Source organism: Lichenostomus cassidix, chromosome 13 (assembly GCF_008360975.1).
Source record: "Lichenostomus cassidix isolate B80296 chromosome 13, HeHo_3.0, whole genome shotgun sequence".
In the NCBI taxonomy this organism is placed as follows: Eukaryota; Metazoa; Chordata; class Aves; order Passeriformes; family Meliphagidae; genus Lichenostomus; species Lichenostomus cassidix.
In genome coordinates, this window is record NC_139494.1 from 11,939,974 (window position 1) to 11,955,006 (window position 15,033).

General features: G+C 48.5%; 1 protein-coding gene across 4 annotated transcripts in view; it reads right to left on the reverse strand.

Annotated features, from left to right (window-relative positions):
- Positions 1 to 2,995: 2,995 nt before the first annotated feature.
- The window catches only part of FLT4 (fms related receptor tyrosine kinase 4), a 57,496-nt gene continuing 45,458 nt past the window's right edge, over positions 2,996 to 15,033 (reverse strand). The window contains exons 19-30 of one of the 4 annotated variants that reach the window (XM_085073698.1): positions 14,331 to 14,444; positions 14,007 to 14,095; positions 13,628 to 13,775; positions 12,968 to 13,062; positions 12,500 to 12,622; positions 12,008 to 12,119; positions 11,544 to 11,643; positions 11,012 to 11,117; positions 9,949 to 10,025; positions 9,240 to 9,360; positions 8,374 to 8,459; positions 2,996 to 7,011 (exon numbers count right to left, since the gene is read on the reverse strand). In XM_085073698.1, the coding sequence (XP_084929824.1) occupies positions 6,792 to 7,011; positions 8,374 to 8,459; positions 9,240 to 9,360; positions 9,949 to 10,025; positions 11,012 to 11,117; positions 11,544 to 11,643; positions 12,008 to 12,119; positions 12,500 to 12,622; positions 12,968 to 13,062; positions 13,628 to 13,775; positions 14,007 to 14,095; positions 14,331 to 14,444 (1,391 nt within the window). In that variant the 3' untranslated portion in view covers positions 2,996 to 6,791. Of the gene's footprint in view, positions 7,012 to 8,373; positions 8,460 to 9,239; positions 9,361 to 9,948; positions 10,089 to 11,011; positions 11,118 to 11,543; positions 11,644 to 12,007; positions 12,120 to 12,499; positions 12,623 to 12,967; positions 13,063 to 13,627; positions 13,776 to 14,006; positions 14,096 to 14,330; positions 14,445 to 15,033 lie in introns of all 4 variants that reach the window. The other 3 variants (XM_085073696.1, XM_085073695.1, XM_085073699.1) reach the window with 3 other exon arrangements.

The following is a 15,033-nucleotide window of genomic DNA, read 5'->3' on the forward strand; positions in this document are numbered from 1 at the left end:
ACCCATGACCATACACCACCATGTCAACTAGACCATGGCACTGAGTGCCACAATCAGTCTTTCCTCAAACATCTCCAGGGACGGTGACTCCACCACCTCTCCTGGGCAGTCCGTTCCCATATCTAATCACCTTCCTGTGAATAAAGTCTTCCTAATGTCCAGCCTAAACCTTCCCTGGTGCACCTTAAGATGTAGGGACACATACGGGCTCCCATGGCTCCTCTGCATCTTTTCAGAAAAATATTTCCAGTTCAGGAGCACTGACCACCAAAAAGATACATTGTTTTAAAGCATGTCAGAAATAGGGGGTGGAAGAGCTGTGTGTGTGAAAACGAGGTGGGATGTGTTCAGTTTGTCCAGGTAGAACTGAAAGGTCTTTAGAGGCAAAGCAGCAGGCTCTGTGTCAGGATTCAGTCACTCATACCGAATTTGGCATTACTCACTTCTGACATACTAAAATGGGATATTATACTCACTCAAATATTGTTAATAAATATTAATCCCAGGAAATACTGTAAAACAGGGTTTTATGAATGATCAACTAACATAGTTTTAAGGATTTCAGCCTCTTGGGAGATGTGACAAACTAGTGCAATGGCCTCCTTGGATTTTTAAGGGCAAACTAACTGAAAATTAGTTACAGCAAAGAGATCAACTACTGCAGGACTGTAAGTTAGGGTATTTTCTAAGTTTCTGAAAAAATGGCTGTGGAGCTGTTCTTTTATGATATGGTCTCCTTGGTGACTTCCCCAGCTGCACGGGAAGGCCCTTAGATAAGCCTGGTGTTTAACCTATGCATATTATTAACCTGTTTTCTTCTGGAAGCTTTTGTACTTTATTCATTTGTGATGCACTTGGTCGCACACACACGTAAGATAACACTGTCGAAGCACAGTCTGTTTATTTCATTGAGATGCAAGTAGTTTAATCCTGCCCTTGGAGAGATCTGTTCCATTTCCAAGGAAAGCAGCAGGCTTGCAAACCTGCATCTCGGAGCAGAAGGGACCGACAGACTCTGCTAAAGGCACATGTGGTTCTGGAAAATCCTCTGAGAAGCTGTTCCTGCAAAGCTCTGTAGAAATGTCAATACAATCCAGGAAATGATTCTGAAGCAGCAACTGAATGTTCTGCTTACATTTTTTTTAAATTTAATTTTGCTCTTCTTGGTAAATGCTGGGTGAGGAACCACATGCTATTGATTGCCTCCTCATTTCACCCAAACTTTCACCCCAGCCGGAGGGCAAGAGCTGTGGCTGACACACTGATACTGCAGTGTGCAGAACATGTTTTGGAGCTGTTCTTGCTTTGATTTCTCAGCACTAAGAGCTCTGCATCATTCTGATGCAAAGTCATGTGCTTTATTGCCGAAATGTCCTCAGAAGGGGCCAAGAAGTCCTGGGAGCCTGAAGGATTCTTCGCTATCGCTGTGCTGACCTTCAGAGAAGGATCTCAAAGCACTTTTGAAAAGCATTGAGAAAGCATTCACTGGCCACGTTAGAAGCAAAACAAGGGGCCCAGCCAGAGCATCCCCAGTTCTTTGCTAACCGCATGAAACGGCCGTTTTTTATTTTGCCCTGTCCGGTTTCCTGTGGGCTGTGGTTCTGCTGGAGAGAGGTGCTCCAGTGCCTGAGTGAGGGCTGCCTGCTTGGTTCTATCCCCATCCCAGTCCCCACTGCCATCCCCATTCCATTCCCAATCCCATTCCCATCCCCATCCCTCCTCACACAGCTGGGATGCTGCTCCTCACCTGCCTCCCAGCCCATCCTTTGGATGTCCTTTGGATGGGCTGGAAGGCAGGGGAGGAACAGCCAAGGGGGAGTGCTCACGGCCCTAGGAGAGGAGCAGCCAAGCACTGCTCCAGGATGCACCAAAAATGGGTATTTCATGAGCAGAACAGCTTCAATCTCCTCATTCCCCAGACGGGCAGGTCCCTGGATGGGGAAAGGAGAATTAAAAGGAAGTTTTGGCTGTTTTCACCCCATGGTGGAACTGGATGAAGGGATAGCGGTGGAGAGGAGCAGAGATGACCCTCTTCTGCCCACACTTGTGCCTCTGCCCCTGCCGGCTCCTCAGGGGACATTATTTTGGTCAGACAAATGGCGCCGATGCCTTCACAGGTCAACCCAGGGCTAAGGAGGGAGCTGTGCCTGAGCGTTCCTTCAACCCATGGCGATTTTTTTAGGGAAATGATCATGAATCCCCTTCTGTCCCATTTCCCAGCGCACACCCCGTTCAGCCGCGGTCCCGCCGTGCCTCGCCGCCGCCCTTGGCTTTGCTGTGACACGGCCACAGAGCCGCCGCCATCTTCCCGCCGGGCCCGCGGCCGCCGGGGGGAGCGCGCCACCTGCGGGCCGACGGCGGCAGCGCCAGGGCGAGGTCGGGGGTCGGTGCCGTGAGGAGAAGGAGCTGGGAGGGAATTTTGGGCCATAATGACATGGGGGTCCAAATCTGGGGGTCGGTGCCTTGAGAGAACGGGCATCTGAGGCGGGATTGGGTGCCCTGAGAAGGAGAGGAGTCCTGGGGGGGTTGATGCCCTGAGGAGAAGAGGAGCCTGTGGGGGTTCGGTGCCATGAGGAGAAGGGGAGTCCGGGGTGTTGCCCTGAGAAAAGGAGGTCCGGGAGGGATTTGATTCCCTGAGGAGAAGGGGGTGCAGGGGTCTCTGGTTCTCCCAGCATGGTGAAGGAGGACAGGAGGGCTGCAGACCCCCAGGGCAGAGGTGACGGGGAAGGATGGTGGATCTGGGGCACAGCACTGGGTACTGCGCTGTGCTTGCTCCTGCCAGTGAGCTGAGCCAAACAGAATCTGAATTCACCACGAGAAAATATGGAGTTCCATCCTGGATGGAAATGCCACGAGGTCCAGCTGTTTCTGACAAGATGTAGGGAAATGCAAATAGACACAAAAGTAAAAATAATAAACCCAAAATGTGCTGATGGCTTGGGCTGGGGCTGAGCTGCCCCAGGGGCAGAGGTGGCCCCAGGAACCAGAGAACAGCTGCCAGTTATGACTTTATTCATTTTCACATTCAGATATTACAACAAAACTCTTAATGACAAAGGATAACAAGTTCTATAGGAGAAAAGGAAGCAGTGTTCTAACTGGTTTGATATATAACCGTGAACTTCCAGAGACAAGACTCAGCGTGAGCTACAATCACTCACATATGCTCACTGGTAGGAAAACTCATGTGCAAACACCCACACACTCACCCACAGCACACACATACACACGCACACACACACAGACCATGCTTTGTACTCACACATAACCCCATTTTTAACCTACTTGCTTCAAAGGCAGCCCACTGAAACATTGAATGCTGCTAGAGCAACAACAGGTACCAGGTTAAAATATTGCAATATAAATGTAGTATTACTTGATACACAGGTTTTTCTTCAGAGACACACTTGTATTTGCAAGTAGGGGACCTAACACTTTGTTTTCAGGAGGGAGGAATGTCCTCTCAACACCAACATTTTGTGAGGAAAAGTGAGACTGAGCATAGAGTAGAAGCAGCCATTTTAAAGGAAGGTGATGATGATAAATAGCTTAGCTTCAATGTTGAGTTCCAGTAAGAAGCCCAAACAAAACAAAACTGAGAGTGCATTGTGAACACAGCAGGCACAGTTATCGAACCCTGGGTTTTAAACATTGAAATACTCCCTTGCTGCTGTGGAAAGACAGACAACACCCTTGTGTCACATCTTAAAACCAAAGCAGACCAGCTTCACTTCATGCTCATGCTTATCTGGAGACTGTAAAAATAAAAAGCCAGAAATAATTCAAGGGAGTGGGAAGGGTTATCAGCTTTGCACATCTAATTTTAGTATACCTTTAGAGACCGAAAGTACAATTGTCTCAACAGCTCTTCAATATCCCACACTACAGTTGTTCATCAGCAGGAGTGGCTGAAGAGGAGCCAGCTTTTGCTCCTATCACGCTCCATTGTTCATGCAATGCTGTTGACACAGATACAATAGGATCTGATTCCACCCCCATCAAGATGGTGCAAGAGAGAGAAAATAAACTTCTGCGGAGTTGAATGTTCAAAAGTCAGATGACACAGGAGAGCTTTCCCCAGGGTGAAGCAGGGGATTGTTAACAATGGCTCTAACAGCAGAACTCTTCTCCACAAGGATGCTTGTGAGCCATTTACAGCTAAACCTAGAGAAAAAAATGCATCTGTACTGGCTGGATGGCCATGCTGACAACCAGCCTGGGCACTAAGATGTTTCTGTCCCCTTTCTGCTGAGGAATCCTTCCACTGCCCTGCAAATGTCATGCTTTGCTGGCACATACCTATCCCTCACATATGGACAGGGACTTGCAGCTACTTTGAATTTCTGTTTTTCAACTATTATTTTGTTTGTAGTCCTCTTTCTTGGGCCCTCTCTCAGATGGGGCTGTTTCCAGGCAGAGAACTCTTTGCGGAGCACTGGAAACGAGAATTTTTGGGTTCCATGGATGCACATCACCCAGTGAGCAGCCTGAATTTAGCTCAGCTGGTCACCTTCTACCCATGTCAATGCCAGTGGAGACCTCTGGCAGCATAGGCCACATGCAGCCTTCCTTCTGCCAAGGGAACCACCAGTTCAAAAAGCAGGGCAAGATGAGGGCAGGAGAATTTGATCTGGCCTACACCCTGTTGGCTGTCCTACTTCCTTGGCCTGGCTCTCTAGCAGCTCCTGCCAGAGGATTCTTACTGAGTTGTAACAATTACTTAAAGATGCTTAAATTCCTGGCAACTTCAGGGGACACCAGTAGAAGTCAGGGAATTCATTGTCACATGCGGTTTCCAATTCCACATCCTGAGCCAGTTTGGCTCAAGCTGGTCTGGTTTTGTGCCTCTTTTTTTGCCATGGAAATTGCAGCCATGTCATCCTGCTGACACAAAAAGGGAGGGAAACATTGAACGAGCTGCACAGGCTTAGAGAATCTGAATGACAGGCATGCTTTTCCCATGTGCTAAATAAATCTCCCCATTACACTTGTGTGGAGAACTATAATTAAGACTTGGCAGCATCATCCATAAGGACTCAGAGGCTTACGTCGGGAAACACGTAAAACCCTCTGCTGGAAAAGAAATATGGTTTGGGAAAGTTGCACATCTGACAGGAAACACAGTTTTACAAGTCCAAACCCTTGGCTCTGTGACAGAGGTGTGGCCCACAAGCAGAAATTCCCTGGTGCTGAGATGCCCTGGTGCACAGAGCTCTGCCAGCCACGGGCATGCGGGAGAAGAGATGATGACAAGCTGTTCAAACGAGACTCTTCACCCAGACTCCTGAGGTGGTGATGTAACCATGCTCTGGGGCTGAGCTCTTGGATTGGGAGCAGGATGGAAAGGAGTAGGTGGGAAATGGTGAGGCAGCAGTACAGAAATCTATAGAGAGAGGCTGCGGAGGTTTCCCAGAGCTCTGAATTCACGTGGTGTCTCTTAGAAACAAAAGACCAAAGTGAGGGGATGTTTCCTCAGCAAATAAATGTTTCTTGATCCTCTAGAGACAGGTGTGCTCTGCTGGAAGCTCTGCAAAGGAAACTGGAGAGGAGACCACTGGGCAGAGAGTGCCTCCTTCAAGTCAGGGAACTTGGGAGACAGGAAAGGTTATGGTGCAGAGGTGTCCATCCAGGAGAATCAGGGCTTGAGCCCTGGCCAGGTGCTGCACTCCATGTGTTCAGTGATCCCAACACACAAGGGGATGCAACCCAGAGCACCTTATTGCTGGAGCTCTGTTCCTTCCATTGTTTCCAAAATGCTTTGCAGCAGCTTGAAAATAAACATTTCACTCCCTGCCCTTTTGATGTTTTTCCTCCCAGCAAACAGCCCATTTTCACTCTATATTTAGAAGCCATCCCAAATTAACCCAGCTTTGCTTTAATTTCTCACTTGAACAACAAACAATCTCAGCACCGTTCTGGGAGAAGGGAAAGGCGTGAGCAGCAGACCTGTGAGTAACCTTCTCCCAGAAGAGATCATAAAAGAACCTGTTTTGCATAGGGCCTGCAAAAAGAGTTGCTGTTTATCTCACCAGGAGCACTTTAGCCATCAGCTGATGACCTACTCAGCACTAGCTGTGTTGAGATGGCTAAAATAATCCTAGTGATAAGGCAGATTGGCAGGTTTCCCCCCAGTGGAGATGAGAGGGGTGTGGGTGTTGCTTGCAGAGGAGATGGAGAGGCTGGCACCTACTCAGGATGAGCAGCATGCATGAACATTTACAAAGATCCCTCGGGATCTTTCCGCACACCTCTTTAAAATGTCCTGCTCTTGCTGCTAATACCACTAGGGATTTCTTCCCTTTGATTCTGCTCCACAGCTCAGCAGCTGACATCATGGTGAGGGGAGGAGGAAGCAATCCAAGGAAAAAACATTCAGGCTGCACACCAGGAAGAAACTTGAGACTAAGACAGATCTATTTATATCTGACCTGAAATGGGCTTTCTGAATGGGAAGCTGATCTGAGTGGAGGCTGGATGTTAGGCAGAAGGTGCCATAGTGCTGAACCCAGGCACCCACTCTCCAGCAGAATGCATCTGTCTGAGGTGCAGGAATAAAAGAAACATGAGGAATCAGTGAGGTGCTCTCTCCAGTCGCAGCACAGAGAAACTGCAGCTGGAGGTGCTTCATGGTCCATGCTGTGGTTCCAAGGACGTCAGTGTTCCCCGTCTGTTTGGGGTAGGTTCCCTGTTGGGTTTGGGCATAGGTTGAAGGAGAAGCTCCGAGTGACCCTGATGATGTGCCTGGAGGGTGGGGGAGATGCCTTGGCAGTCACCTCCAGGGCCTGGTGCCATTAGTACTGCTCGGAGAAGAAGGAAGCGTGAAGAGTGGGGGGACTGGCCCCCTCTCCAGGCGGGGTGCAGCTGCCATCCTCAGAGTGTTCCGACAGCTCCCCGTATTCACTGTTGTAAAAAGTCTGGCCTCCAACTTGGGATCCATATGACGGCCGACATCTGCCCCGCAGGTCTGACTGTTCCCCTGAGAGCTCCATGGTTCGACTGGGCCCTTTACTGCTGTGAGAGAGAGAGACAAGGAGAATCAACCGTGGCACTCCTCGAAAGCCTCTGTCCTGCTTGGAGAGATCCCAGCTATAGGAAATCTCATCTGCTAATGCATGGGGCAGAGACAGGGTCAGGAATGGGTTTGCACCTCCATTTCAAAGCACAAAACCAGGCCTTGCTCTAAATCTAAAGCACAGCCTGTAGGTTTTGTGACAAATCTGCACATAACCTGGTGCAGTTACTTTAGGTCTTCTACATATCTTTGGGATACCTTGTAGATACAGAAAAGTGTTAGAATCCCAATGAGTAGGAAGAGACAAGAGACATTGCCTCAATTGCTTCTAGACCTGGCAGGAATAACAGAAATTGATGCAAACCAACTGCCAGGATGGGGAAAAGGAAACGAAGGAAGATGATGAAGAAGGTGTGGGAGGAAATCATCTGGCCCATCTCAGTGCCTGCCAATACCAGGTGACTGGCAAGAAGCCACAAGAGCAAGGGCAGGGACACATTCAAGGAGAGGTTTAAGAGCAGTGTTTTCCAGGACACGGGACACCAGGTGTAGGAGACAACAGGAACATGCCTTAGGGAAAAGAGGACAAGGACAAGAAGCAGGAGACAGTTTGGTACAAGAGCAGAAAGGCCACAGGGCTATGGCTACGAGAAAAGACAATGACCAGTCTAATCTGATGTTAGGAGGCAGAGGAGGTGAGGAAGTGGCTTGGGACTGGCCTAGTTTACATCTGAGGTGACATGGCTTGCTCAACACACTGTCACGGAGACAAGGTCCCAGCCTGCTCTGGCACCAGGCAGAGATGAGCTGCACAGGTTCTCACCCAGTTTCAAAGCCTGGGGCAAGGACATAACCATCCATAACTCTGTCAGCTCTGAGAGTGCCAGCTTAACCTGCCAGACTCCGTATCAGCATGTGGAAATTCCTAAGGCCTGTCCCATCCCTGCACCACCACATCAGGGCCCTGTACCCCATGGGTCAGGGCTGAGAGAGGGAGGGAGCCACATAGTTTCTGCCCATCCCATCTGCCACTGCTTGAACAAGCCCTCATACATTTCACCAAAGATGTCAATAAACATTTGCAGTCTCGTTAACACCATCACTCTGCTGTGCCTCATTATCTGAACAGACACATTCTCATTGATGAGCATAGTTTATATTTTTTAAACCCTAGTGAACAGCAGGCTTGTCTGTTCTTCCTGTGTTTTGCCTCTCATTAAGGAGTACATGGACTTATCTGACTCAGGGCCCACAGCTGAGAGCTCCAAGCAGTGCAGCCTGTGGGAAGACACCAGGAGCTGCCTCCTGGTCCCACTGCATTTGGCAGCAGGGACACCTCAGTGGCTAGACTTAAGGAGTACCTGAATCCACCTTCTTTTCTGTGTCGGTTTTCTATCCTCTCAAATTCCTCAGATGCCAGAACCATCCCACTGTCTGTCTGATTGTCCTGGAAGGAAGCAACAGGAGTTATCAGTAACATCCCTGTCGACTGATCAGAGTGGGAAGAGAGGAGAAATCATTCAGGAGATGAGATCATGTGTATGTGTGATGGGGAAGAAGGGGTACAAGCACTTTACCAGCATTCTCCATAGTTTTGCTGGATCTGATTTTCTTAGGCACCTTCTTAAAAGCAGCACATAAAAAGGTAAGATTTTTGTGCTCAGTTCAGTGCCACTTTTGGAGAATAAAAAGAGAGTGTTCTGGCTGGATGATGTATTACCATCAAATCTGTGAGAGGTGATATTTTTCTCCAAGACTAAAGGTGTGACTTAAGTTTTGCTGCTAGAGGAGATACCAGTACCAGTCCAGTTCAGAGAGACCACAAGGGTCCCTACTGCACACTGCCATCTGGGTCAATATGGAGGAGGTGCAGATAAGCACTCTGGGTTTACCTAGTCCTGTCAGGATTTCAATGTACTTAATCAGGCTGTGTTAACAGATTTGAGAAGGGTGAAGAGCAGGCTCTTCTCTGAGGTCCTTTATAGTCCCCTCATTTGCATATCTAACCTCCCTCTTTCCCACTAAGGCAGTGTGAACTGTGCTGGAGAGAAACCCCTATGTGCCAGATCAAGACATGAATGTGCATAGGACTGGATGGGCTGAACAGGAATGACACAGACAGACTGACATAAGATAGGAATGATCTTCCTTTCACAGTCTTAACAGTAGAGGTGTCAGAAAAGAGCTGCCCAAAAGAGCTGCTCAAATCCCATCAGATGCAACTCACCGGGTGTGCCTTGTACATTGTGTGTGTCATGGGAAACTCTTCAAATGTCTTTATCCTGGATGGGCACCTGATCTGATTTCCTCCCGTCAAACAACCAGGGAACGAGACACAGTTGTAATATCTGCCAACAGAAGCATACTGTATTCAGTAAAGAGGAGAGGGAATGTCCTGAATGACCAGGACCTGAACCCAACCTCCTCACTGTGCAACCAAAGTATGCAGGGAGGAGGATGACCCAAATGGTGGATTTGGGGAGGGTAATGGGGTCACATTAGGCCTGTTAACCCCATACTACTTCTGCATGAGGGAGCACCCAGACTTCCTGATTGAATCAGGCCCCAGTGACCTCTCCATTTGGGATAAGCAGTAGATCCCAGGCATCACATTGTCATAGCTCACCAGAGAGGAGAGGCCTGGGATTAATTGTTTGGGTCAGTTAGGAGCAGATAGGATGAAGCTCCTTACATAATACTCTGGGAGCATAGCTGGAGGAGAAGAAGGAATGTCATAGGCTGACACATCAGCACCTCCTCATCAGCAAAATTAAGTAATTTTGCTTTTATAAGCAAGATGATATGGCCTAAATGCTTGGATCACACCTTATCATCTGGGATTTTTCCAACATCTGTGCTCTCCCCATATCCTTCAGGCTCCCTTACAGGTCAGGCTGCCTGCTGGATTCTCTCTGCCCTTTTTGGAGGGGATTCACCTTGCTGCTAGGCTGTGGCAGCGTATCCTCATGTCAAAGTCCTCTTCATCTGAGTTTTGCTGGGCAGAGGAAGGCACCTGAGAGAAACCATCATCTTCTGAGCTGTGAGAGTCATTCAGCGGGATGTAATCCTTCCCTTCCTGGTAGGAAGAACAGTAAGTGGCCTTACAAGGAGAGGAGGACTCTCCCACAAGAAAAGGCTCCACAGGCAGAAGCTGTCAGAGCTGGGAAGGAAAATTTCTGGTTTCTGAATTTAATTACTCTGGAACAAAATATCTGGCTGGAGATTTCTGTGACCTTTGTGTTAAGTAGCTGTGAGTGATGCATGGAGGTGTGTATGAGCAGGAAAACAATCTAATCCCATAATTCTCCAGTTTACATGGACAGCGTACTGTGCTCCAGGGCAATGTCATTGAGGCTTAGTCATGCCTGTGCTGGGAACAAGTGCTGAAAGGTTAAAGTCAGGGACGTCAGGATGAGACAGTACTCAAGCATGTAGCTATCATTTTCTGAAAGGGAACATCAAGAAAAAGTTAAAATCAGAGCTGCATGCTCATCACAGTTAAATGTCCTGGTGAGTTACCACATGGAAGTGATTAGTAATGCATTCAAAGAAATCCGTATTACTGATTTCTGTAATGTAACAGTTGTTTGCTTCACATAGCCCTGACATTTCAATCTGAGGACAGAGTTTCAGAAACCCTGGTCAAGTCCTGCTTTTCATTATGCAGGCATGTGGGAGGCAGAAGTACCAGGGCCTTGACTCAGCTGAAGAATTTCAAATAATCATCTGGGAATTAGGATGGAAGTACTAGAATGACGACTAAGAGGGCTTCCACCCTGCAAGGAGCAGGGTTTTATGAGGATGCAGCTAAAAGGCTGTCACAGAAGTGAGTTCTCCAACAGCTCTGGGAAATAGACCTCTGACCCAGGAATCTTATTGGTTGGCCTAGGCAAAAATATTGCATTGACCATAGGGTCAGCCAAGGGCACAGTGAGAGAGCTAGTGATGACAGAAGAAAGAGCTGTCTGGAGCAGAGCAGGGACAGAGAGAGGTTTTCACCTGCTGGACATTTTCCTGAAGAAGGTTCCCCAATATCTCCACAAGGTCGGAGAAAGTCGGTCTCTCCTTGGGATCACCGTGCCAGCAGCTCAGCATTATACGGTAGCTGCCAAGAAGACAAGCTAGTTTTATGTCCCAGAAACCCCTCCTGCCCCACTCCACAGCTCCCACCCACATAGTGCCCACTGGGACAGCCAGTTCCTGCTTGGCAGCCCCAGCACACATGCCAGGTGGACTTACTGGAAGGGTGTTGGTTTGTTATGCACTGAATATAAAAGGGCACAGGGAGCTAATTCAGACCCCTCTGATACCTTCAGAGCAGGAAAGCACACTGCTCAATTACAGACCCATCCCAGCATAGGCATGCAAGAATACCTAGAGAGCTCTGATCAGAACCCATCTGCCTTGCTCTCCAGGCAGCAATCTAGAGTAAAGGATGTGTTGGCTCAACCCCTACCCTGGCTGGAATGTCTGCATCCCACAGAGGCCCCTGCTCTGACCTATACTGGAATCTGTGAGGTTTCTGACTCACATTTCTGCTGTGGCATACTCTGGGGCTCTCATCCTGGTACCGTCTTTGAGCCTCTGGCAGAACTCCTCGTTGATCTGGACTCCAGGATATGGAGATGCCCCTAAAGAAGGTTCAGAAAAAGATGGAAACATGAAATGTGCCATCAAAAACCAGTTCTTTTGAGACTGCCCTTCATCCCAGAACACCGAGAGATGTCATAACTTCTCATACACAGCCCAAGTCCTTGGTGCTGCTTGAGTCAGGGTTCTTCCTTGGTGAGCTGAAGGCCACCTCTGCATGTCTGTGTCCCAGTCACTCTGTTCATGGGTGGATATGGCCTTCTTTTTTTTTTTTTGCCTACATCGATGTCCTTCCCATCAGTCCTTAGAGGTGCTTGAGTGTCTGTCCTGCACAGACTCACCCACAAACTGCTATATGGGTAGAGGTGTCTCCCTCAGCAGCATGAGACCCTCATTAGCACTGACCTAGTGAGAAGATTTCCCAAAGAAGGACCCCAAAGGACCAGACGTCACTTTGTGTAGTGTAGACCTTGTCGAAGATGCTTTCTGGAGCCATCCACTTCAGTGGGAGACGGGCCTGCAGGAGGGAGAGGCAAGGCACAAATGTTCAGGAATTTGTCTCAAGACAGCCCTTCTTGTAGCAAAGGGATTAAAGGGATGAAAGGAAATCAGAGCTGATAGTCCTGCTCCTCTCTCTGTGGAGGAATGGATGTTTGGTTAGGTTAGAGAGAGGGATGGAAACACTGAAAGGGGGATGAAAGAGTATAAGGAAGACTAAGTTAATGACAGGCTGAGGGCAGAAGGAAAGGGAGAGAGATTTGCTGGTGAAGAAGGACAGGACATGTGTCATCGGTCCACTGGTTTCTAGTCCCAGCCATGCAAGTGATTCCACTCTTGCTTTTTCATCTTTTTATCAAGGGGCCAAATCTGTAAAGGGTTTGAGAAGATAGCACTTACACTGCCTTTCCTGACATAGTCAGGGTCCTTGTAGATGTCCCGGGCCAGGCCAAAGTCACAGATCTTTACCACGTTGTTCTCTGACAGCAAGATATTGCGAGCTGCCAGGTCTCTGTGGATGCACTGAGGAAACATGAAGAGGAAGGGGAAAAATAAGAGCGACACAAGCTACAATCAGAGAGTGTAGAGCACCTCCCTTCCCCCATAAGCCTGAGCTGTAATGAGGGAATGGTGGAAAAGGGAAGGAGCTAAAGATAAAAATTTCAAAAATGGATGGTTAAGGAGAGATTGAAATGCAAGAGAACTAATTTCCAGCTTTGTGTACACATGACTGTCTCAGATTTCCTGAGAAGTGTGGGGCAGATCACTGAATCTCTCTGTGTGTCACCTGAAAGGTGGCTGTTGTCAGGTCTTCTCTCATCAGGCATGCACAAAAGATCAGGTGAGCAAAGGAAAGGCTTAACTCACCTTTCGGGATGCCAGGAATTCCATGCCACGTGCTACCTGGAAGCTGTAGCAGATCAGGTCTTCCATTGTCAAGGGACTTTGCCACAAGTCATCCGCTGTCCAGAAGTACAAGAAAAATATTAGACAATTGACGATCTGTTGTCCTCTTTGCCTCTCTCTTGCACTGCAGGATACAGCCAGTTTCTCAGTGAAATACAGTTAGTCCTCAGTCCTAACTGCAGTAATCAGCTCCCCTCTAATATTTTCTGCTTAGGTGGCAGAAGGCACAAAGCAGGAACCTGCTCAAGTGTGAGGAGAATGAGTCCAGCCTCCAGCACATGTCAGCCAGACAGAGTTGTGGGGATCAGGACTGGAACGGGCTTTGAAGGTCAGCTCATCATTTGTGTCCTAGGGAGGACACACCGAGATCCCCCTCAGTTCTCCTTTCAGGCCAAAATACCCAAAGGGATTTAATTCTCCCTTCTGGGCTTCTGCAGTCTATTACAAGAGACAACACATGATATAATAGCCCTCTTCAGGGAATTGCCGTGCAACAGTGATCAGCTCCAAGGCTGGCTCCTAGCTCCCCACTGATATTCCCTACTGATTCCCCAAGCTAGCCAAGTCTGGCACAGTTTTGGTGGTCCAGGTGAGGAGCTGCTGCCAAGGCTGGAGCGTTACCTTCCTGGATGGGCTGCGCTGTGCGGCTCTTGTGCATCAGGAAGCGGTGGAAGATGGCACTGTCGCTGGTCCCAGAGCGGCTCCTCCTGTCTGCTCTCACTGCCTCCACAATGGACTGCACCTGAATACGCAGCCTGGGAGACTTCTCCTGGCAAGGGATCAAACCAAGACCCTCAGCAGGCAACACACACTGTAACCCCTGCACCCATGAGCTGCACAGAGTCTTGCTGTTCTTAAACTGTAATTCTGGCCTGGAAGCATCTATCTGCCATTGCAGAAGGAAGGACAGATCTGTCACATTGTCACATCATGTATTAGGCTGCATGTCTTCCTTCCCTTGACATGGGACAGGTCCCTAGGGGCAAAGGAAGCAACTCACCCTGTACGGACTGAATCCTTCCCGCTTGGTGCGCAGGTAATTGGACAGGTTTCCATATTTGCAGAACTCAACAATAACCATGAGTGGACCTGGTGAGAAGAGATCAAAGGTTAGGGCAAGAGAGAAGGACTTGAGTCGGTCAGAATTTGCCACACCTTGTGTTATGTGCAGCCTTGCTGAACTGTGACATCTGCTCTAAGTGCACACAAACACACTAATAACTTCCCCACATGTCCCTGTGATCACACATGTGGACAGCAAAATGACACGGGACAAGCTCTGATCTTTGGGAGCAGGCACAGCCTGCTGCCCTGGGATATTTACCATTGGGTTTGGTACAGGCACCCAGCAAATTCACCACGTTGAGGTGATTCCCGATGTGAATGAGGATCTTCAACTCTGACATCAGTGCCTTGTGCTCGCTTGCAGTAGCTCCCTCTGGAAACACACAGACCATGTCATGACACCTCCTCACAGCTTTTCACTCCCCCTCATCACCCTTCTCTAGCAGTGTGTTAATGTGAGTCTTGCTGAGGAGGCTGTGACCTCAAAGCCTTGGTACATTTTCTTATTGCATGTTCCCACATGAAATGTTGAGCCTTGTCTGGAGATCCCAGGATCCCTGCTCTAACACGTAGGGTGCTCTCTGCAGGTGCAGGGACCAAGAACAAAGGACAACACAATCTGTGCCCAACAGATTTTTCTTTGTGATAGTTGTGCAGTGAAAAAGATCACTTGAGACTTTCATAGGGATGCACCCGTTTGAATCTCTGCCCTTTCAGCCTCCAAACAGAGATAACGAGGCATGAAACAATTTGAAAGAAAATTAGGAACAAAAGACAGCTGATTCTTTTTATCATGACTGAATATAGGAGCTGTCTCAACTCAAACCCAGATACCTTTTAATGATTCTTCTTCAATAGCAAACACAATGTCATGCCCCTGCCATCTCTCTGTACTGCATCTTCTCTCAAGTGTCAAATTCACATCAATTCTTGACCCTCTGTTTTACCCCCAGGGTGTGGGG